General features: G+C 38.8%; 1 protein-coding gene across 1 annotated transcript in view; it reads left to right on the plus strand.

The window, feature by feature from the left end:
- TMEFF1 (transmembrane protein with EGF like and two follistatin like domains 1) overlaps nt 1-25,760 on the plus strand; it is a 136,295-nt gene extending 110,535 nt beyond the window's left edge. The window contains exons 6-10 of the mRNA XM_072152824.1: nt 11,885-12,033; nt 13,144-13,209; nt 14,211-14,334; nt 21,488-21,646; nt 24,494-25,760. Coding sequence (XP_072008925.1) covers nt 11,885-12,033; nt 13,144-13,209; nt 14,211-14,334; nt 21,488-21,646; nt 24,494-24,578 — 583 coding nt within the window. The 3' untranslated portion in view covers nt 24,579-25,760. The remainder of the gene's footprint in view (nt 1-11,884; nt 12,034-13,143; nt 13,210-14,210; nt 14,335-21,487; nt 21,647-24,493) is intronic.
- Nucleotides 25,761-25,859: the final 99 nt, after the last annotated feature.

Genomic DNA, 25,859 nt, shown 5'->3' on the forward strand with positions numbered 1-25,859 from the left:
CTACTTCTGGTATAGGCTCCACCAGGCCTTTGTCTATTGGGAGGTTTATTCAAAGACACCTCGTAACGGTGCCAAGCAATTGCAAATGAAGGGAGGGGGAACAATTATGGAAGTTGTGAGGAGATTCTATTCAAAAGGACATACAAAGAAAAGATGTTCCCTGCCAGTATTTTTCAGCATTTTTTTTTCAATTTCTTGATTGTACAAATAGGACTTACAAATAGGGGATTTTATTATGGGAACAGTTTTCCTGTTTTCACACTGCTGAGATCTAAAATATATACTTAAAGGTAGGAGCATTAACTTTATTTTTATTTTCTTCAACTGTATCTTTATTGGGTTTTCCAAAAAGATATACAACAAGGGGTAAGGGACTGGTGGAATATAAAATACAAGAAGACAATCTCTGAGGTCTGTTCACAGAACCCACACAAAATTCAAGGAATAACATTGAAAATATCAGAAACTATTACAAATCTGAGACGTGGATACAATCCAGACCTCTAAATTGGATAGGAGGGTGAGTGTCTGCGCCTCGTCTGCTGTAAGTATGGGTGGTGGACCCATATGAGTCCCAGGAAGCACAGATGAGAGGAAACTTATCGACTTTATTTTGCATAAGAGCCGTTAGATGTTCCATATTGCAAACCTCCTTTTATTCTGCACAGAGCGCGAGAAGGAGTAGCTGTTTGCTTCCATTTAGCAGAGATTAGGCATCTAGTCGCTGTCAGGATATGCAATAAGACTTTCAATCTTTGTCTCCCCAGATCAGCTGGGAAAATGTTTAGTAGGTGTACGCCCGGCTCCAGGGGTGGAACATTAACTTCTTATATGACCAAAATCCATATAAATAAAATAGAACCCTAGTAAAGCTTTAACTCCTCAGCTCTATACTCTATACTTTTTTTGTTTAATTGTGGACATAGTATTATTAATATGAATAATATACTAATAGTATTTTGCAAATATGTCTATCTTAGATGGTATACATGTTTGTCACCATTTTTAATATACTTTTCCAAACAATTTAACGGTGGTCTCCCTTCTATTTGTTACCATAAAAGTATGTGGAATTATTATCAAATCAGCCACAGATCTTCTGCCTGTATTTTCAAATTGCTTTTGTCTTCTATGCAGATTATATTCCCTACTATCCAAACTTTAGTAATATTTCTGTAATGTTCTGTATATATTATTTTTAAGTTGTTTTGTGTGCATTCCTGGAGTCAGCCTTCATCTTGGAGTGGATCACATTATACCCACTCAGTTGTCATGGCAGCAAAAGCTCTGGTCTTGCATCTTTTCATTGCATTTGTTAAAAAAAATAGACCTGGTCAAGGCTCCTCTGCCATGAAAAAGGCATCTACCTTCCCTCCAGCTATTGTCAGATAGAAGAGCACACCCATTGTCTATTGAGGCATGATGTAAGACTACTCCAGTAAACAAAGGAGAGAAAAGGTAGGCGGAGAGTGAAGGACCATCAACTGGGTAATGGGTTATATATTATATTATGAAAATGCAACTGGATAAAAGCCTAACAGTAAACTGCATGAAACCTAAAAGAAAAACAAAATCATGCCCATGAAATATGCAAAGAAATATGAGGAACATGTATGTAGACTGACATAAATAGACATATGTTAGGTTAGTATGTGCTATTTTAATGTGTAAAGGAATTAAAGAGTAGAACATGTAAAGCTTCTAAGAAAATGTTCTTGCAATCATTGACACGGCCATAAAGTAACATAGACATCATGCAAACCCTCCAATATGACATCAAGATTTTCTGTATAAAGCACCATAACATAAGGCAGTTGCTGGAAGAGGTAGAGGGAGGCTTCAGAAAGGGCTGGTGGCAGCACCTGGCATACCCAGGCATGTATCGGGGCCCAGAGCTGCTGAGGGGCCCACACAACCGAACCTGGTGCACTCCATCCACCTGCATCTCCTACTTTAAAGGCCCCTTGGAAAAGCTAGAAATGATGTTTGGTGACATTAATATATACACATCTTTTTTACAAGTTGAGGCTATATTGCTATTTAATAAAAGCCTGTTTCTCATTCATTCTTCTGCTTTCACAATTGACTGTGCCTTTTGGGTCACCTACTTTCCTTAATACCCCTGCACACAGCCCGTCACTTTCACATTCATTCATTTCTTCTGTGAAAGGTTTGCTGTAAAAACAACACAAACTTGCCTCAGTTGGCAAGACATTTAGCTTTTTAGTTAGATTTTCCAAAGTAACTCTCTTAGATTTTACATTGTTTTATATAATTCAAACTGCCAGCTTTTTTCCTAGGTAAATTATTTTGAGACTTTGTCTAGGCACTCAACCCTCAAATCTCTTCATATCAGCCAGACTTATTAATATTTGCTGCTTGAGCCGGGTTAACGTTATTCAAAAATTGGAACAGACAACACTGTTTTGTTTATTCCTGTGCCCATAGCTACCACATTCTACTAAATTATATGACTGTCATGGAAATTGGAAGATGATCTTTTGTTACCAGTGATCTTTTTTTCTGTATAGAATACAACTAAATATTATTAATTTATTTATATTTATTTATATATTTATTTATATTTATTTCTACTATTGGTTCTTTGGTCTTATAATTGAATAATTTAAAGAGAACCCGTCATGCAAAATAACCCCCCTAATCTAAATATATTTCCATAAACCGCCATTAGAGAGCATTGCCTCTATCCCTTCATTGTCCCTCTACATGCCTGTAAACTTAAGCAATGAGGTCCTTAAGCTGTATGCAAATGACCTGTGAAATGTCCAATGAGTCATTAGCATATTCAAGCTGTCCAGCTTATTCATGAGTGGGAGTCACAGCCACACCCCCAGTGCATGACTCACAGCCTGTGTAATGATGTGATGGCTGCTCCATGTGCTTGCTGGTGGCCACGCCCCCTGCAGCTTGTGTGTGCATGTGTATGTGTATAGGGGAGATACAGCAGCTCCAGGCAGCCATGTTACAGCAGAACATGTTATAGCAGAACATGTCTCTGTGTATTAGGAGGATGCAGCATGTCAGCAGATGCAGCACAGACACTAGCAATGCTTTACTATACATTACACACAGACATGAGCAGGGGGAGGAGAGGGGAGGGGTAACAGGGGTGACATCACTTCCTCTGACCATGTGACCCGCCTCATTTACATTTGCTCCAACAGGTAGTAGTGACAGGTCTAGTGATAGAGACCTGATGACAGGTGTCCTTTAAGTGTCACTTTCACTGTTTCTGCCATACATAACCTTAGACAATTTAGACCAATCTTTTTCCATAGCACAGTGGGGCACATTTACTTACCAGTCCCTGGCGCGTTCCCCGATCCGGAATGTCCGACTGGAATGCACATGAATCACTTAGATGGTGTGCCCGATTTCCTGCATGTGTCGCTTCCCCAATCAGGTCCGCAGGAGTTCACCTTCTTCTTCCTGGTGCATGTAAGTGCATTGTCTTGCGACACAATTTGAAAGTTAATCCCACGCTCAGTCCGAATCCATTGGAACATCCGACAGCCTGCACCCTGATTTCTGTCGCATGAAAGTTGGCGCAATTGCACCAAAATTCGATCGCGTGCAACACAATCCCCTTCAAAATATCTATCATCGGTAAGCGCCCTGGGGGGGGGGGGGTCCGAATCGCGTCAAATGCGACCGCGGCGTGTTAGGGGTTAACACCCGTGATCGGAGAAATCTCTGATCGCGGGTGTTAGAGGCAGGTGTCGGCTATAATATATAGCTGACACCTGCAGCTTCTGCCGCCGACTCCGTTCAGGAGCCGGTGCCAGAAGCATGACATAATAGTACTGCATTTTGCGGAAACGCACCTCCCGTGATGCAAATAGATTTCTACAACTGCAAAAGTGTCTATGTGATCTATGTGACGTCTTGTTCTTGCACAAACTCTATGTTGGGAACACAATCCAGGAGTTGAGAAGAAGAATTTCTGGACATCTAAGCTCTATCAACACTAAAAAGCACACACCGATCTCACGCCATGTATGGAAATTTCATGGGGATGACCCGACCACTCTCAAATTTTGGGGGGTTGATCAGGTCAAAATAGGTCCTCGGCTAGGCGACTGTAATCAAAATCTTCTTCAGGTAGAGAAGCAAGATGCTTTCATCGACTCAAAAGCCTTAGCGCAGTAGGTCCCAATGAGGGCTTTACCTTCACCCCTTTTCTGTAAATAAAACTGTCCCCTTTTTTGATCTGTTATGTGTTATTATGTAAATACCACGTTTTTTTTTGTCCTGGATGTTTTTCTTAAAAATGGTTGCCAGTTGTGAATCAATACCACATTATAAACTGTAGAATATGAGTCATCTTAGTTTGTAATTTTTTTGAGTTTATGGCCACTAACATACAATATACTATAATTTTCTTGACATCATTATCCTTTATAATCTGTGAAGATTCCTTGCGGCAGTCTGCACTTTATAATTCTCCCTACCTCCAATCTAATAGAGAATTATCTTATGTAGATTATTGCTCCAGAATGGCACACTGTGAAACACTGTGCATTGATATAGGGATACTTACCGTCTATTAGTATTTGTCAGGCTTCACGGGTAGTGATCTCCCTGGACCACTGCGGATGATGACACAAGCCGACACCTAGGAACGGAATCTAAGTGGCTCTTGGTCTTCACTAGAGCCCGCTGCAAATCAGGATGGTCATGCTGCGGCGTGGTGCTACCAGGTCATTCCACAGGCGCGACTTATCCGCGGTGGCAGCCAAGGTCGAGGTACAGAAAGGCTAGGCAGTGTTGAGGTCTTGGACAAGCAGGTCGTCAGGGCAGGCGGCAATGGTGCAGAATCAGGAACAGAGCAGGAGGTCAGGGCTGGCAGCGAAGGAGCAAGGTCAGGGTCACAACGCGGAATCCAACAACAAGCACGAGACACAGGAAACAGCTTTCTCATAAGCATAAGTACTAAGATCCGGCAGGGGCTGCTGGGAGCAACCGGCTTTTCCGGAATCCCGGAAGTGATCAGCAGCGCGCTGGCCCTTTAAATCTGCAAGTGCCGGCGCGCATGTGCCCCAGGGAACGCGCTGGCCAGCCAGGATGGGAGCGGGAATGCAGAGAGGTGAGTTAGCTAGCGACGGGGCGCCGCCAAGGAGAGGGGCATGGGTGTGCCTGCATCCGATACGTAGATCACAGGGGCACCCGTGACAGTATTCTATGCTCCTTCAGAGTATATACTGATATGGGAAAATTGCTGACTCTGTTGAATATAACTGTATTTCTCTATCACGCATGCGTAATAACATTCCATCGCTGCTATTACAACTTGCGATGAGTATGAATGATGCATCAGTCATGTGACTAAATCACATGACTCATTGAGCCGCCGCCCCTTGGTGGATGTATGACACTCCAGTCATGTGACTTGATCATATGACTCATGACCTAGGAGGTGCTAATTACATCATTGATGACATCAAGGTTACCCCTTGTTTCCTTGGACCTGATTGGAGAGTTTAGGATGAGATGGGACATCCCTAAGTTTATATAAAGCAGTGCTAAATGCCGCACGCCAACAAACATGTTGGGGGCTGTGTGTGTCAGTTTTAATTAGCAGTAACAGTGATCAGTGACCTGTTCCACTAGCTCGCATGAGCATGCAAGTTAGATTAGGAGACAGTGTATATGAGTATTAGGAGTAACAGCTGTAGGTTATTTGAAGTTGCAGGCAGTGATATTGAATTAGGGAGTGTGTTTGCAATGGTTAAGTGAGCCAATATATACCTACCTAGTGACTGCACCTATAGTCATCTGGTTGGATAAATCGTCCTAATGAGCTAAGACCTGAGTGGTAGACACAAGTAGTAAGGGACAGTTCTCTAGCACCATCAATGATATTTTCTATACTGTCAAGTGGACAGAGCGATACATCTTTTGTGTGCGTGGATGAATATATACCTAGTCACAGACCTAGTATCTTATATACTGTTCAAACTCACATTACCACTACCGTGTTACCCCTACTAATAAAGACATTGATCCATCATTATACGCTGTGATCAATAAAGTCCTGTAATCTGAAATCCGGCCACTGTCACCCCACTGTTATCTCCATATCACTCTAGCTTCATTATCCCGCATGGTTACTTACTATTAGATACAATCCTCCCAACAGGTGTTTCCTGGGAATGGAAATGATAGACAATGCACAACTTTGATATTTCTGTGGTTTTAAAGTTTGTGTATTTCACAGCTAATGTGGCCCATTTTAAAATTATGAATTAAAAGTTATTTTTTAGTACTTGGATATGGTGTGTTCGGGATTGTTTATCGATCCGACAAGTAAATTCTAAAACTGCCAAGTATAGATACTAGTGGTGAATTATTATATGTATGGCATCCAACAACACTCTTTCCCAGGGTCCTGAATGTTATAATAGTTTTTTCAGCAAAACGACTCAGCTCAGGGATTAACTCCTTAAGGACGCAGCCATTTTACAGCTTAAGGCTCAGCCCCATTTTTTGTATTCTGACGTGCGTCGCTTTATATATTTTTGAACACTGTTACTTATCAAAGCGATTCTGAGTTAGCTTTTTCCACACATGTTGGACTTCATTTTAGTGATAAATGTTGGCTGATAAGTTTTTTTACAAAAAAAAAGAAAAAATGATGAATTGCCATTTTCAAAATTCGAAATCTTTGCGTTTTCAGGCAGATAGATTTACCACCTAAATACATTGCTGAATAACATTTTCCATATGTCTACTTTACATTTTCATAATTTTTGAACTGTCTAGATAATTTATTTTGATGTCACGATTTTCCATATTTTCAGAATTGACTATTTTGTGGATAAGTACAGTTTTGAATGAAATTTTACATATTTACCATCAAAACCCCCTTTCACCCTTGCATTTTTCACGCGTGTTTTCTGCGCGTGCTTTTGACACGCAGAACTTGCATTGCACTCCGAATCATTGTAATCAATGGGCTTTTTCAGACTTGCATTTTTTTTTCACTCGTGTTTAAATCTGGGCATGCTCTACTTTTACAAGTCACGTGCGTGAAAAATGCCCCATACAAGTCTATGGAGATGCATCAAAAACGCATCGCACTCTGAGACACTTGCAAGTGCAACGCAAGTACAATGCGTTTTTCACGCATCAGTTGCCATAGAAAAGATAGAGCTCAGTCCTGAGTCCATTTCACGCGCATTTTCTGCGCGTGAATAACGCATTGAAATTGCATTGAAAAACTGAGACACTGAACAAACTCTGACTGAAAACTTATTGCACTCTGATGCAAAATGTCAGTTTTTCACTGACCAAACCCTGATCGCACCCTGAGCAAACTCTGACGTGATCTGCAACGCAAGTGTGGAAGGGGCCTAACCAACCCATTTTCAAATCTGCACCCCTCAAACTATCAGAAACAGCTTTTAGGAAGATTGTTAACCCCTTGAGATATTCATAGTATTTACATCAAAATGGAGGTGAAATTTAGAATGGTCAAATTTTGTCGGTCATACATTCATTTAGCCTTAAAATTAATACATTTCCGAAAGATAAAAAGAGGAAACCAACCTACCAATTTGTTATGCAATTTCTCCCGAGTACAGAGACCCCCACATGTGGCCATTACTTGTTTTATGGGGCACAGCGAGGCGCAGAAGGGAAGGAGCGCCCTGCAGCTGCCAGGATTTTAGTTTCCTCATTGGCCCATTTTGCAGGCTATTAAATTTTAGCTGTTTCATTATTGGGGCCATGTGATGGCATATTTTTTTTGTGGGATGAGATGCTTTTTCCAGTGTTACCATTTTGGAGTTGGTATCGCCTATTGTTTAAAATTTAGGAACTTTTTTTTATGAGGGCAGGAGTAGAAAAGCATCAATTCTGTACAGGATTTTTTAACTTTTTTTTGTGTGTTTACCGTATAGCCTAATAATCATGCTATCTTTATTCTATGGGTCAATACGATTACAGGCATACCAGACTTGAATATTTTTCTTATGTTTTATAAATTTGCCAAATAAAACCATAATGTGGGGAAAAAAATCTATCATTTTTGCATTGCACATTGCCGTCTTCCAAGTGGCATAACATTTTTACTTTCTTGGCTATGGAGCTGGTTGAAAGCTTTTTTGCGGGACATGTTGTACTTTGCAACAGTATCATTCTGGAGTACATATGGTAGATTTCCTTTAAAATATTACACTAAATAAATGTGCATTGCAGCATAGACATATACATTTCAGTGCTTAAAAGCTGTAGTAACATTGAAATTTGTAGAAACATTTAAATTTGATTGATAAATGTATTGTATATTTATAATCAAGAGATAAAAATGTTTTGTTGCTAAGAAAGAAGTGAAATGAAAACATGAATGAATGAATGGATGCATAGAGTGCTTCCATTTATTTTTAACCAGATGGATTTGGAGAATGACTGTGAATACTGGGAGCTCCTCTAATGACATTGTGTTAGCTTGATGTTTTCCCTACAGTAATGGTTTTGCAGTGCTGTGTTTGCTTGAAGGGCTAAAACCATGAAAGATCTCAGTCTGACATCAGCTCTGAAATTTCCTCAATGAGCAGAGACATGACTATAAGCAATTGATTTATTAAGTGCCTGAAAATGCTGGACAACTACACTATACAACTATATTTAATACGTCTTTAAAGAAGATGCTTTGGTCTGTTATCTTTGCATATTATGTAATGAGTATGTCTGTACAGTCATGTGATAAGGAAGGACAGCCCATTTAAAACATATTTTTATAATTTTCTAATCTCTGCAGACTTTTTATTTTATAGTATTTTCTCCTTTTTCATCTTGCTTATGTAACACTGACATATTGGAGCATATTTATTAAAGGCGTCTTAAAGTGTTGCTATCCCATTTATGTTGTCTGACAGTGAATGATTAATCATGAAGTTTAAAACTGTGTATACATTTGCACCTTAGATTACCCACGAAAATTAGGCTGAAAAATATATTTTATATATTTAAGTATATTACATGGCATAAGGAATCTTAAACTGTTGTATGATTTAAACTACAGATTTATGAACATACCACATTCTGCAGCGCTACAGACCATCTCTGTCCCTAGTAGGGCACGTAATCTAGATTCCCTGTCAGTATGTCTTATTCCATTTGACATAATGATACATAACAATTGATTATCCTGGTAATGGACATCTACCATCAGTCTGATTCTAATATCCTGGAATTGCTGCATTATCAAGGAAAACTTGCTTTAAAATTAGCTAGAAGCTCACCTGAGCCCCAATCTGAGCCACCAGCTTTATTTATTCTGCACTGCTAAATGCCTGTCTGGCCCTGCCTGTAGAGCTTGCATAGAGCTAGTGACGTCACCTGTCTTTCAGCAAATCTAGCGCATATGCGTTGCTACTGTACACCATGTATGAAATCACAGCAGCCTTCGGTATAGTAGAAGTCCATGGAGGCTGCTGTGACTTCATGTGATCAGATGCATACATGGGGTACAGTTTTCTAATGTTATGAGGCTAAAGGACCAGATATGTTTTCACCCTGGTCACATGACATAAACTGCTGAATAGTAAGGAGGCATAAGGCATGGGGAAGAGTAGATGGGAGGGGCCAGCAAGCAGGACACGCCCCCTATGATGCCATGTAATATAACATAAAAGTTGATTTGTGTGGATGTAAGGGAAACAATTTTTAGCTAAAATAAGGGCGTCAGTTAATAGGGCTCTATAGGAACTTGTCACTGGCTGTATATGTGAAAATGTGGTGCCAGGTTCCCTTTAAGGACAGTAAGACCTTCCATTTTTGTTTTACATTATTTTATAACCCACAACATTTTACAAATTGTTTGCTGTAAATTGTATTATATTGCACCAGATTAATCATCCAGCAGGCGACACAGTGATCAATCTGGTGCAGCAGAGATCTGTCTAGTTCTACTCTGCACTGGTCTAAAGACCGACACATTTATATACAGGCGGTCCCCTACTTAAGAACACCCGACTTACAAACAACCCCTAGTTACAAACTGACCTCTGGATGTTGGTAATTTACTGTAATTTAGACTTTGGCTACAATAAACATCTATAACAGTTATCTAAGGTATCTGCAATTAAGCTTTATTATTCATACTGGTTCTTATGACAATCCAACATTTTTAAAATCCAACTGTCACAGAGACCAAAAAAAATTTCACTGGGGCTACAATAATAAAGTATACAGTTCTGACTTACATACAAATTCAACTTAAGAACAAACCTGCAGAACCTATCTTGTACGTAACCCGGGGACTTCCTGTATATTCCTCATTGTCTTCATTTGTGGATCAATAACACCCTTGTGCAGTTGCATGCCCTATCAAAAAGTCTGTCCAGAAAAAAAACTTGGAAGCAGGGAAAATGTTATCAGCATCATCTGATGGTTCATAGCTACTGCTTTTGTGGTCCATTCAATCTTTTTTAAGTGTTCTTCAGGGATGACATGCTAACCATTCACACATGGCCACTGTAGCCAGAGTCTGACCTCAGTGGTGACGGCAGTGTGCATATCATCATTGTTGGAACCATCTGTATTTACCATTAATCTTTACAACCCCTTTAACCAATGTACCTCCCTATCATTTCACATTTTTATTGTCAGACTCTACTGTTTTTAGGCCAATGCCTTTATGCTCTGTGCAGTTCATTTTAACTTATGAGGGTGTTTTTCAAGGTTTTAAAATTGTGGTTTGTCTTTCCTGCACAGTTTGGCTCCCTGCACCTATCCCACCCTCTACTGCTGATGTCCTTGTAGGTTAAAACAACTCCTGAACACTTTTTTATATATCGTAAAGTTTATCCGATTTTGAGAATAGACTTTCTAGAAGTAAGGAAATACAATTACAGGAGACCAGAATTTCATTGCTGTTAATGTGCTGTTACAATTTAGGTTTGTACAAAGCTACAACGTTCCTACAAAAGTTTTGTTCAACATGCCTGGTGTCTTTCATGTGCATGGGAGGTTGGGTACTCAGTATGCTGAAGACATCTCAGTTTTTATGTTCTATTTATTTTGATCACTGGAGATGAATTTGTATTGATTGGTCACTGCATCTGCTATATGGTTCATTGAATGCCAAGGCTTCATTTATCTTGGTCCATTGGATTGCAATATAAGTTGGATAGTTAAAGCTATCTAATGGATGACTTTAGGTCAGAGAGGCATGTATCCCTTTTTCTCTAGCTATTATATTATTGGGTGAAAGTGATATATAAGATGGAGCCTTGTTCCACTTCACATATCATTTTCAAACATAATAGTAGTTTTGCAGGTTGCTTTAAAATGTCTTTGTATTATTTTCTTAGAAAAAAAGGCACGTGTTCTTATGCACAGAGAACTGAAGCCCATAGAAGAATCATTATAGTTATGGCTCTATTCCCCTTCCAGACACAGTGGCCCACATTTATTAAAGCCTTTGCACCAGTTTTTGAAATTTGCGCTAAAATAAGTGACTGCACTATACCCACCACAAAACAAATTTCTGCACGTAATGGGCCATTTCGGTGCAGAGTCGGACTGTGCGCAACTTTTATTACCGCAATTCTACATAATTGTTTTGCTCTATGTTAAAGGTGCACCAAAAAAAGTTGGTGCACATTTTCAGAGCAGTGCAAGGGGCGCCAGATTAATGAAGACCATGAGCCACATTTCATAAATCTGTCGCACACTCCACAGGCAAACAGCGCCACTTTTGATAAATGTGAGTCAGTGTTAGAATCAGAATGTCATAGTAATAAAATAATGTAGGACACTGATTTATATTGAAATCAAATAAGCTATTGTTCACAGTAAGGAGAATAATAGACCATTTTTATTCACATACTCATTTTTTTTAATTTTTCTCAAACAGGTGTGTGTGTAACATCGATTGCAGTGGACATAATTTCAATCCAGTCTGTGCTTCTGATGGAAACTCCTATTCCAACCCATGTATGGTGAGAGAGGCGTCATGCATAAAGCAGGAGCAGATTGATGTCAAACACCTGGGAAGTTGTACAGGTACAAAATCATATGCATGGAACTGAAAAGACCCCAGAACATAGCAATATAGCAGATATTTCCATACAGGCCTAAAGACAAAAACTCAGGGGGGCATTCATTAATAGTGATTGTCTGTGTTTTTCGTATGGTAATTGGGGATGTTAGTTTGTGGCATTTGGGCATGAATTGGCGCACGACCAAGAATTATCTGAAGTAACTCACATTCCTGAAGGTGAAATAGGACTTGGAAGACCACCTTTGCTCCAAAAAAGGTGTTGGGTAACTAGAATTTCATGAAAAGTGTCAGGATTCCACAGATGCGGCCAATTTGTGTAACCAAAAAAAAGTGAGAGTTGGGAAAACAACTTTTTGTGTGGAGCCGACAGTTCATAAATATGGCGCAGGCATTACAATAACTATGGACCCAAGAATGGAAAAAATCTGGCATACAGACCATATAACAGACCCCAGCTAATGTTGCATCTTGCCGTTTCATGCAGACATCTGTGTTTTAAGAATATTAATTAGATTTTTAGGGTCAATATTTATTTAGAAAAATAATCCATTAATTCACTGAGCTACACATTATATCACTTTTAAGTCAATTGTTAGGAAAAATAACATATTTCTGAAGAAGGTACAGAATTTGTAATTAAAGATACAGAATTTGGATATCCTTCCTGTGCTGGGACATTGACAGACACAAAGGCACTATTCCTGAGGGGTAAGGGTACATTTACACGTGGCAGTTAAGACTGCATCACACTCAGTTATGAGGTGGTTTTAGGTGCAGGTTTGTTAATTTAACAGGCGAATTTCGTTTTGAAAGGGGAAACCTGTTCAGTAAATGTGATTAACCTGTTCAATCCATGTCTTTAAGTAAGAAACTGCATTTAAACTTCCTCAAAAAGTGTGAACGTACCTTCAAAATCAGGACACTTAAGCCCTGTCTCCACCCCACTAAGGTACACCCAGTTTAGGATGGACTGAATCTGATGGTATTTTATATCAATCACGGAAATTGGCACAAACCACTTGCCAAACAGTATAAATCAATGATGTCCACCACTAGGGACTTTATGTGATAAATATTGTGTCTAACTCTCTACTTCTAATTTTTGTATTCAGGCACAGATGATGGCAGTCCGGGTGGGAAGAAAGATGATGGCTTACCGTACCGCCCTGAGGTAAAAGGTAAGCTTTCTCCAACCTTGCACTTACTTGCGCTTCTTACTTCATTTCTGCATTTAGAACTCACTGAAATGCTGCTGGATACTCCTACAGCCGAGTCTGATCCTAATGTAAATGTTAGCGTCACACTATTTAAAACAGCTGGTTGTTGCTGCAGGATTCTGCTATTTTATGTTCATTTTAATAACCAAAATATTTGTAGTTCAATACACAGACAAGTCACAGAGCTGCAATTTCTTCTGAAATATATGCCTGGGGAAGTTGTGTTTTGAAATACTTAAGAGCAAAACATAATACATTTAACTGAAAACTACTATATATACTCGAGTATAAGCCAAGGCTCCTAATTTTACCACAAATAGCAAGAAACACTTATTGACTATAAGCCTAGGGTGTGCATTGGTAACAGCCTCCCTGAGGAACATTTTTTTTAATAACATCTAATTGAAGAAATGTTTATATATGACAGATTTATCAAACTGAATGTGAATGCCCAGATGAGAATACCCCTTTAAGGAAAAACAGTAAGGCTGCAATCATACGAACGTATGTCCAGTGGGCATGGAGAGGAGAAGGGGTCATTCCAAAGCGGTGCATTGCGCACGGTGCCCTAACATGTGGAAATCTAGGACATGCCCTATCTTTTCCCCGTGTACGGAGCGGTAGGGTGCCGCCCGTCTGCTGCACCACATGACTCCGTGGCCCAATGCCCAAGCCATGGTACTATCTGTAGACACGGCTGTTTTTTTTTTCAGTTTTTTTTTATACTGGAGCTCATGGGTTAGTGCCCATTGCTCTTCTCCACCGGGTTGCCCCTGGGGCCATCGCCGCCTCGCCTGGTGGAAGAAAATGGCCTGTGGACAACATTTGTCACCATGTAAATGTATCATCATACCAATTTTAAACACAATATGAGATAGATACATTTGTTTTTATCTTGTGTTAGCTTGTCTCTACCCAAATTGTACAGTTTCCTTGTTCGTAATCTTATCACTTTTTGATAGATTCCAGTGATCAAAGGGAAGATGACTACATGGGAAATTATATGCCATGTTCTGAAAACTATAATGGATACTGTGTGCATGGAACTTGTGAATTAAGCTATCCAACACAGAAAGCATCATGCCGGTGAGACACATTAATAATATTTTTTTCTTTCATTTTCCAGAATGTTTACAAGTTTTCAGATGTATACTGAACATATTTGTCTGTCATAGAAGTCATATAGCTTTATATAGAGTTGCAGAAGCTACACTTTAGAGCAAGAGTACGACACACACGTTCCCAACCCCCCCCCCCCCCCCCCCCCGCCCTGCGTGCAGTAATCACACAGTGCTCCGGCTTCTCCTCTGTACGGCCTCCTGGGGAACAAGGCTGCTCACAGTAAGGAGGGGGCATAGAACTGGGAACAGGAGAGGGGAACTAGCACTAAGACAGGAAGGAAAGGGAAACTAGAACTGGGGGCAGGAGGGAGTGGGAACTAGGATTTGGGGCAGGAGGGAGGGGAAATTAGAATTTGGGGCAGGAGGGAGGGGAAACTAGAACTGGGGGCAAGAGGAGGAGGGGAGGGACCTAGAACTGGGGGCAAGAAAGGGGGGAACTAGACCTTGGGGGTTTTCTGTGTGAGAAGGGGGTTTGTTTTCCAGACCTGCTATGGGTGAGCTGTCTTTTTCTTTACTTTTTCCTGTAAAATTAAAATTGTACATAGGGGGAAGTATTATAGTAGTTTTCACCTCAGACAGCAAAAAGGCAAGAATCGGCCGTTTAAAGCGTATATGAATACCTGGCTGGCTCAGGGCCCAGTACTGTGGTCTATCAGAGCCCTTGCTCACAGCCAGTTATTCACAGTTATTACCTGCTGCATGGATTCAGACAATTTTCATCATCATCATTAATATTGGATTGTTTGTGCACTGTTTTGTAGTCTGGTGTAGGGTCTGTGTTGCTTATTGTACAAATACAGTAATGTGCAGTAATGGTTTCTGTGGCTACTTTGCGATATACTTTGGTTTTTGGTGCATCTAGGGTTTTGGTTAATAGTGCGGCCCTCTGAAGGGTAGCGGTATGACAATGTCGCCCTTTGGCTGCAATAGGTTTTTCACCCCTGCTTTAGAGGGAGATGTAAAAAAGCAGAGGTCCCCAACCTGTTTTGTAAGCATAAATTTTCTCCAGGAACGGTGGGCAGGGGGATAGGGTCTAATATCTAGCCAAAAATGTATGTTTGCGCATCCCATGGATGCATTACATGTAGTTTGCCTCCTGAATGTTCTGAGAGTGTCAGATTATTGAATACTGTCGCGTGGCCTTCAATAATCTGACACTCCCTGCACAGTTTTTTTCTGGTGCACTCAGTTTAATTGCCGCGCTCCATAATTATTTCAGGACTTTCAACAAAAATGTGTTGTCTGGTGCAAATCTGCACTGGAACGCCCCTTCAGTTTCACAGTTTTGTGTAAACACAAAACAAGCGCAAATACTACATAAATACATGTGTAAGCAGTTTGCACATGTATTTATGTGCAAAGTACCCCAAAAAACTGTCTCAGACAATTTGATAAATCTAGGCTGGTGAGATGAGCTAAGGCGATAGAGCTCCATTTTGTCTCATTTGACCACAGCACCTTCTCCCAATCACTCGCAGAATAATCCAGATGTTCATTGGCAAACTGGGCCTGCACATGTGCCTGCTTGGGCAGGGGAGCTGCAGGATTTAAAACCATTACAGTGTAACCTGTTACCAATAGTTTTTATTTTATAACTTTACACTCAAGAAAAGTACAGTAAGAGACACATAGAAATGCCATCTTCCATACAGAAGTGGTATAATGGGGCAGATTTATCAAGCTGTCTGAAATTCTGAATATTTCTGTTCACCCATGGCAACCAATCACAGCCCCCCTTTAAAATATTCATGAACACTGTTAAAATTAAAGCTGAGCGGTGATTGGTTGCGATGGGCAACTAGAAATATTCTGACTTTCAGACAGTTTGATAAATCTGCCCCAATGTCACAAAGCGTGAGACGAAAGATTCGGAAGATGGAGTCTTCTGAAGATACATTCCAGCCTTGTGCAGGAATATGATCTTGTCCCTTAGAAAGTTCTTTGGTCATGCTTTTGTTGTAAAGGTTAAAGTCTGACTGATTAATTGAGCCGGTGGACAGGGATCTTTCATACAGGGAACTATAATAATGCAGGTAATGAGTAGATTAGGAGCGAGTAGTTGCTCTATAGGAACCAGAACTCTTAATGAATAGAAAGGAATCTATACTACTTTCTCTCAGCAAAATGCAAATAAATTTATATCATTTATACAATGTGATTTTCTGTTTTTTTATATTCTAAATCTCAATGTTAAAATTAATCTACCCTTAAAGTTATAGACTGATCGTGTCTTTGCCAATGGACAAACTTACATAATTAGCAAGGGATCAAATAAATATTTCCTTCACTGTATAATGCATGTTGCTACACTATTCAGAGCAAGTTAAACTAAGAGTAGCAAACTTGGCTGTGTGCTCTGGACAACAATCATCTATGCTTAAAGTGAGACCAACTAAATTCATTTAATCCACTTGTGTTTTATAGAGAAAAATACTGTAATATATATGTAACCATTCTCATACAGTTTTTTATTCTGTTTGATGTGTTATTTTCAGACTTGGGGGGATTCAAATCCTTTCTTCAAGTTCTGTTTTAAAGTAAATGTTTTTATGGGAACAGAGGAGATTTTATTGTTTCCTTCCAACAATCACGTCTTTGCTGAAGTCCTTCATTTACACATAGCTGTGGCGTAATGTGGACTCTGAGCATAACCTTCTTCATGCACCAGTGACTCCTCCTCCACGCTCCTTGCTTAGATGTCTAGTTCAAGTTTCATGGTTGTCAGGTTTTGATATCTGTACCTGCAACTATGGATTTTAAAAGGAATAATGTGCCTTGGCAGCTTCTTGTAAAGGCTGCTCACAAGTTACTCACTCTGAAAAGCCCATGATTGTAAGGAAAAGCTGTATCAGACGTGGTGCTAGGGTCTATAAGGGAAATATGACTTCTGAATTACTGTGGTAAGGGAATGATGAAGAAAATATAAAGAAATATTGTACCCTAATATTAAGCTGATCATACTGAATTATTGATAAGTACTGAACGTACTGATAATGGGTACATTAGATTTTCAGTTCTGCAGATTGAATCCAATAATTCTTTTTTTTTTTACTAAGGTGCCTCCGGAGGTATCTGTATTCCTTATCCTGCAGTATCTCTCAGTAGCATTCGTTCTCTAATCATTTATAACATACACAATTGTACATGTGTGGGAAAGGGGCAAGATAGCTGTGAGCCAAAAGGTAGAAGTGAATGGTAATCTTTATGCTAGTAGAGTTCCACTCTGAACACATGAAAACCTATGTTGTCTAAAGAGTTGGTAAACCGGTACAATGAAAAGTTATAAAATTTTCCAATATACTTTCTGTAGCAAGTTTTTCTAGATCTCTGCTTGCTGTTTTCTTTCTGTCATGCAATAGGAAGCTTCATTGTTTACTTCCTGGAGAGAAACATTGGTCCCTGGTCATGTGATGTAACATATGAGCACAGCTCGTTATAACACCCAGCTCTGATTACTCTCTCTGATATAACGAGCCATGCACCTGTGTGACATCACATGACAATGAACCAATGTTTATCTACAAGTAGTGAACAATGAAGCTTCCTGCTGCATGACAGCAAGAAGGCAGCAAGCAGAGATGTAGAAAACTGTAAAGAATTGATATAGAAACTATATTGAAAAATGTAATAACTTTTCGTTACCCAAACAATATTATTTGCTGGAGTGTGCTTAAAGGAAATCTACCATTTGATTTCATGCATTAGGAACCAAGCATACCTTGGGAATGCTGTAGCTACACTGATTCAGAAGCATATCTTGTTTAATCCCTGAGCTGAGTGGTTTTGCTGAAATAACAATTACAAGATTTAAGACCTTGGGAAAGCTGGATTGCTTCAGCCTGCCACACTAAACGGAGCTTCCTGAACTGTCCAGATATGACTAAACAACCTGAGCTGGATCACTTATACACAGCCGCTGGGGGATGGTGCAGTAATTGATTACTTCTGCCTGTCATGCAGAACACAGTGATTACTTCATTCTCTTGTACTAATGTAGGAGGAAAAGTGCCAAGCCAGGCAAAGAAGCAACAGAGCTTCATTATCATAATTTTCTAATTGTTTTTTCAGCAAAATCACTCAGCTCTGAGACTAAATAAGATATGTGCCTGAATCAGTGTAACTACAGCATTCTCAATGTATGTTTGGTTCATAATGTATGAAATCAAATGGTAGATTTTCTTTAAAGTGGACAACTCCTTTAACCTATATATCTACAAACAGCAGTGCCATACAAGTATCGATGCCAAGTTTTTCACTGATCCTCATAAACGATAGACTATAGGTGAAAAATGGTTCATAAAAGGACTTGGTCCCTTTAAAAGCATGCCTTTTTTATGTGCATAAGGCCTTAACCACCAAGATTTAGGATTGATGTTGATGACAAAACTTTCACTGTGAACAAATTATTTATTTAGTTAAGCTCTATATATTTATGCTGAGTGAACCCTTTAAGATGGAAATTATAAACTGTTTTCTAACAATAAAGCTGCTGACACATTTCCATTTTGCATCATGTTTAATCTCTTAATCTTTTTGAGGATAACTTGCACTGTATGATATTGTCATTTTAATATAAGTCTCTATAATAGATGTGTTCAAGTGCCGTTGGCAGAAGAGATGCCTGCTGGGCGAAATATCTCAGACCTTCTAAGCTTTAAATTTTATTTCTGCTTGGGGTTTTATGATTAAGATGTAGGAAACGTCATTTTATACACAGATGAAATATCCAAATAAATGTATGGTAATAGCACTGGCAGTTGGTATCAATAATTCAGTGTGTGCTGTTTCCAATAAACATACACTTAATTAAACATGAGCTATCTTTACTCCTGACTTTTGTCATTCACTTTACTTTATTGTTTTACCCAAGAATGCTTCCCATTTAAAATGAAGAAATGATATATCAAATGTCACCATGAAACATGCTATTATCACCTTGTTTTGTTTTCCTTAAGAGCCTAACGACACAATAGATTTATTATGGCGGGTTTTGATTTATATTAGGAAGTGTCTCAGGAGAAGTCAGTTCTGTAACTTAACCTTTGAAGCATTTTTATTTATTTTGAATAGTGTTGGGAGTATAGTAAACTATGATATACTTCAGTGAAGAAAATAGGCAAATACCTTAAAGAAACCCTCTTGGCATCAAGCAATTCTTACAGGAAGCCTAATGACATGATGTGAGATAATAGCCATACCAGTACATCTATTTTAAAAGGAATTGGTTCTCAACTGTGCTGTTTCCATGTATTTGCATCTCTTCAGTGCAGAGTAGGGAACTAGTTTGGCTGGATGAGAGGTCTTCGATGCAAGTCAGGAAAGAAGCTAGACAACTTAAAGAGGACCTGTCAGGGCGATTTGCGACACTAAACAACCCTTATGGACCAATGGTTTGGTGTCCCAAATCTCCCTGTTTGAGGTCCCCCCCATTGGCACTATAAAAAAATAAATAAAACCTTTATCCTAACCTAGAGATGAGACACATCGGACCCATCTCTAGTGCTCCCCACATCTGCTTAGTAATTCATTGCACAAACGCAGTACCCACAGAAAAATGGACAGTGAAGCTGTTCTGTAGTGCGCCTGCTTCACTGTATGACTGCTTAGGGATGGGGAGCTCGGGACCGAGGTAAGTTTATCATTTTTTTTTAGCAGGAACCTAGAGATAAACTAAAAAAGCAATTTGGGATACTGAACTACATTAAGGACCTGCGGGTTGTTTAGTGTCCCAAATCACCCTGACAGGTCCTTCTTAGCATAGTTTATCATAAACCCCTTGCTGCACCCTGACATAACTCATATGAATAAGGTAGTTCCGGCACATTGACGTAGAATTTCGTCATGGTGATCACCCGGGCTTAGAAGCTAAGCCTTAGCTATCACCACGGGATCCCGGCAGTGCGACTATCACAATCCCACCTTTTTAACCTATAGACACCGCAGTCATAGTAGGTCTGGGCACAGAGGACTCCAGAGCTGTCTTCACTACACAGCACGACTATGTAATATGCTGCAATACATATGCTGCATTACATTATTGCAGTATATTACAATGAACAAATGATCAATTGTTCATGCCCCACTATGGGACAAAATAAGATAGTAAAATAAAAAGTAAAAAAAAAAAAGTGCCATAAAAAAAATTATTAAAAAAGAATAAAAGTCCCCTGAAGTCCCATCCCATGCAATAATCAAATACAACATAAAGAAGTGAAAATCGCCAAAAAGAAAAACAACACATTGAATATCACCATGTCCGTAACAACCTGTACAATATAATAAAATTGTCACTGAACCCAAACGGTGAAAACCATAAAAAACGCAAAAGAAGACTTATGAAAAATTATGAAATTTATATATCTGACCTCATAAAAACAGCAAAAAAAAGAGATCAAAAAGTAACATTTACCCCGACATGATGCCAAGAAAAAGTACAGCTTGTCACGCACAAAATAAGCTCTAAAACAGCTCTGTAACAAAAAATGTTTTGCCCATTAGTACATGGTGAAGCAAAGGCAAGCACATTTCTCACAAATGAGCGCTATATTCTGCAAAACAAGTTAACCATAAAAAAACCTATATAAATGGGGTATCACAGTAATCATGATGACCCATAGAATAAAGATAACACATTGGGGCAGATTTATCAAGCAGTCTGAAAGTCAGAATATTTCCAGTTGCCCATGGCATGTGATTGGTTGCCATGGGCAACTGGAAATATTCTGACTTTCAGACTGCTTGATAAATCTGCCCCATTATTTTATGCTGTGGTGAACGTCCAGGGAAAAAATGCTAAAAACCATAAACAAGAATGAACGATTTTTTTAACCACCACCAAGAAAGAGTTATTAAAATCTGGTCATTAGCTATTGAGCCATACACACACACACGTAAATGATGTACCTGAAAAGTGGATCTCATCCGCTGTAAATTGGACATAATAGGAGGTTTAATTTCAAGGTGCCTCTTTTAAGTTTCTCAGTGCAAGGACCATCACTGATGCTATCTAGTCACATAACAAGGAAAGGATCATGTAGCTTAGAAATCATAAATAGCATAAAGCATAAATAGGGTAAATAGCTTCTCTATGTAATTTAATATGCTTCTTCTCTCCCCAGGTGTGAATCAGGGTACACAGGCCAATACTGTGACAAAACAGATTTCAACATACTTTATGTGGTGCCAAGCAGACAAAAGCTTACTCATGTCCTCATCGCAGCCATCATTGGAGCCGTACAGATCGCCATTATAGTTGCCATTGTCATGTGCATAACAAGGTACACAAATATGTTCTCATGCATGACTTTCTGTGTTTAGTCTTTTTTCCAAATCCATGTTTCCCATTATGTTGCATTGTTCATAAAACAACATTTTTCTATACCATACAATGAATCATAACATTAAGCGCTATGGGCACCTTAAAGGGAACCTGTCATAAGTAGTTGACAGCAATATACTTGGAGCACGGGAGGGATGGTGAGGCTAGCAAAGCAGAGAGGAGTTAACGACGATGACGACACAGGGACTCAAACACCCCCATGACTAGATGCAGGATGCTGGGAGGGAATCAGGTAAAGAAGTCTTAAGAGTGAGTGGAACCATTAATGTTTTGGGATTAGTATTAAAAAGTCTATCGGAAATTGTCATCAGGTGAGATGTGTGATTCTGATCCTTTTTAAGTCAAAACAGTGCCCTTAGAATGGAAGAAAGCAAGTAGCAGGGATACCAAAATATAGTGCAAGGGTATACATAGCCTTTAAAAGGCTTTTACACAAAATGAACAACTATCCACAGAATAGGTGATAAATATCTGATCTGCCTGATGTGGAATCATGTCTGTATGGAGCACTAGAACGACATGCACAGTGCTGCGGCATTATAGTGTACTATGGTATCTGCTTCAATGGGGTTCAGTGTTTTTCCACTTTTATGGCATGACATCAGTTTGGCTTCAATATTTTATTTTTGCATGAGATAATAGAAGAGAATTTCTTATTTAATTTCATCTCAGTTTTTGTTATTTTGGGTGATGATACTACTGTAAACCTTTAATAAATCATAAGAATCATGAGGATCATAGAAAAAGAGGCCACTTAGATATACATTGAACTAGAAAGTATTATAGAGTCCTATAATGACACTATATAAAAATACACATATAGATGTTTGCTCACAATCTGACATGAAATCAGAATTACCATTTTAGGTCAATTAGAATTAGCAATATTATTCACATTTGCCAAATGCAGGAATGCTAAGAAAGAGACATTTTAAGGCATTTCATTACTTTCTGCAAAGTCAAATGTTTAAATACAATAAGATTACTATGCCTTTTAACAATTTTGGATGTCATGTTATCTGAGCTAATTAGTGACACATCCGCTGATTTATTTGAAGACAGACCTTAAACACACTGCTTCTTTGTGTTACTTCATGGGAAAGTCTAAAGAAACCAGCCAAGATATCAGAAACATAATTGTGGACTTGCACAAGTCTGGTTCTTCCTTGGGTGCAATTTCCAGAAACCTGAAGTTGTCTCATCTTTACAAACAATTATTCGAGAGTACAAACAAGACAGGAATGTCCAGCTATCATACCCCTGAGGAAGAAGACGGGTTCTGTGTCCAAGAGATGAACATGCTTTGGTCTGAAATGTGCATATCAAAAAGCAAAACATCCTGTGATAATGCTGGATGAAGCTGCTAAGAGTGTATCATTATCCAAAGTGTAAATAAAACTGTATCAACATGGGCTGAAAGATCAGTCTGTCAGGAAGAAGCCATTACTCCAAAAGAAACATAACAAAGTAAATGCACACAGGAACAAAGACCTTAATTTTTTTAAGACATGTCCTGATGTCTAACAAAACTAAAATATAATTGTTTGTCACATATGGAGGAAAAAGGGAGAAGCTTGCAAGCCTGAGACCACCATCCCAACTGTGACACACGAGGGTGGCAGCATCATGTTGTGGGTTTGTTTTGCTGCAGGAGGAACTGGTGCACTTCACAAAATGGATGGCATCATGAAGAAAGAACATTATGTGGCAATACTCAAGCAACATCTTAAGACATCAGCCAGAAAGTTAAAGCTTGTGTGCAAATGGGTTATCCAAATGGACAATGACCAGAAGCTACTGCCAAACTGGTTACAAAGTAGCTTAAGGATAACAAAGACAATGGGGCAGATTTATCAAGCTGTCTGAAAGTCAGAATATTTCCAGTTGCCCATGGCAACCAATCACAGTTCTCCTTTAAAATATTCATGAGCACTGGTAAAATGTAAGCTGAGCTGTGATTGGTTGCCATGGGCAACTAGAAATATTCTGACTTTCAGACAGTTTGATAAATCTGCCCCAATGGGTTCATGTATCATAAGTCTGGGTTTGTCTACACCTGGTCAGGGGCTGCATTAGATTTGCACCAGAATTTTTGACTTTTTAAAAAAAGTTGCAACTTTGATATCTGAATTCAGGTGATAAGGGAACACTGCAGAAAACTAAACAATGGTAAACTTTGAAGCGAGACTGTCTTGGGTGCCAAAAAATTCACACATGTGCCATGAAAAGTCACAAAAAATAAAGAAAAAGACAAGTAATGTTTTGGATGGCCCAATGTTTTGGAGTGGCCATCACAAAGCCCTGACCTCAATCATATTGAACATTTATGGGATATGCTGAAAAGGCAGGTGTTAGCAAGGCGATTGCAAATGTGGCTCATGGTTACTGTCAGGAGGAATTGGCCCACGTTCTCCCTATTATGTACTACCTATTATAACTATTATAAGAAGCTTATGGTTATAGTTGTGGAAGGATATCCAAAATATACAGTTTGAAAGCAATGGTACCAAATACTAATGAAATGTATGTAAACCTTTGCAGAAAGTAATAAGAATACCTTAGAAATTCTCTCTCTCTCATTATTAATGCATTTGGCAGGTATAAATAATGTTGATAATCCTAAGTGACCTAAAACGGGAAAGGTTTGTTCTGATTTCTGCTGTATAGTGCAGTACACTATCAATAACACAGGCCTACCATTCCACTGGACAATGTCTTAACCTCACAGTTTTAGAGAAAATCTTTGGTACAATATCATCATTTAATGATTTTTTTTTGCTTGTAGGAAGTGTCCGAAGAACAACAGAGGACGTCGACAGAAGCAGAATCTTGGTCACTTCACTTCAGATGCTTCATCCCGGATGGTGTAGCCTCAGTATTTTTTCTTTATTTTCTTGTTTATTTTTTATACTTACATTGACCATGTGCTGTACATTTTTATTATATCTTTTTTTAAAGAATGGAAATATTTATTTCAGAGGCCTTATTTTTGGACATTTTATAGTTTAGCTTTGTTTGTTATCTGTTGTACTTGCAAAACATCAGCTCTGGCAGCAATGGACTGATACGCTTTCATTATTTTTTGTTGTTTTGTTTTTATATTCCATTCCTGAAAACACAGTTCAGTATTTTTCTGTGTGCTATCGCATGGTTGTTCATAACCCATATTTTGTTTTTAAAGCTTTTAAATTTTGACTGCATTGGGGTCCAGCCGCAAAGTGAGCAAAAATTTGTCAACAAAGAACAGGAATTTATTTCAGGCTACTTTTTGTGAACGAAAATTGAATACATAAAAAAGACTGCAACTCGATCCGAACCTCCAATGTTTAAAAAAAAAAAAAAAAAGATGGCGGATGAAATGTTCACTACATCCCCACGATTGGTTGCTCCTATGGAACACAGGCTCAGGCCTCTGTGGTTGTAGATAATGAACAAACATGAAAAATGCGAGAAATACCCTACAAACCAGGCATGAGCTAAAGGTTACAATGTTTACAGTTTTTTTTTCTTACCAAGCTTCATAGAAGACACTGTGTTTAATAGATATTTCAATGTTTTCTAGAATTAGTTATGGACATTTTTTTTTAAACACTGGCTATCGCATGACATGTGAATTGTATTCTGTGAGTAGTGGTATCAAGTTAAATATGTTCTATGGTTTCTTATCCTGGCATTTATTAGGGGTCTTTTTTCAGGGGCGAGGGATTGCATTAGGTGCATTGTTCTGTGGTGTCATTATCTGTAACTGTTTTGTATTATCTTTTATTTATTTTTTAGTTTATTGTGTCTGTGACTAATTGTATTTTCTACACCAATGGAAAATAAAACTTGTTAATTGGGCACCAAAAATTAGGCACCACACAAACAATCCCCATTGCTCCCATGCCACCATGGACCCTGGATAAAATATTTCCTCCTTTTTTAATACAAATATAGCATTTAATACTACTGGGAGAATATGTTTCCTTGGCTCTTACATTAAGGTCCGCACAATACTTTTGTTACATTTAGATAAATGTTAAAATTCATGTAAAATAAAATTTGAAACTGTTGATCAGCATACATGTTTATTTGGTCACCATTACAAAAATAAAAGGCTGCTTTAATAAATAAAAATTCCCCGTAATGCAAAATCTTTTTAATACACTGTT

Source organism: Engystomops pustulosus, chromosome 5 (assembly GCF_040894005.1).
Source record: "Engystomops pustulosus chromosome 5, aEngPut4.maternal, whole genome shotgun sequence".
Taxonomy (NCBI): Eukaryota; Metazoa; Chordata; class Amphibia; order Anura; family Leptodactylidae; genus Engystomops; species Engystomops pustulosus.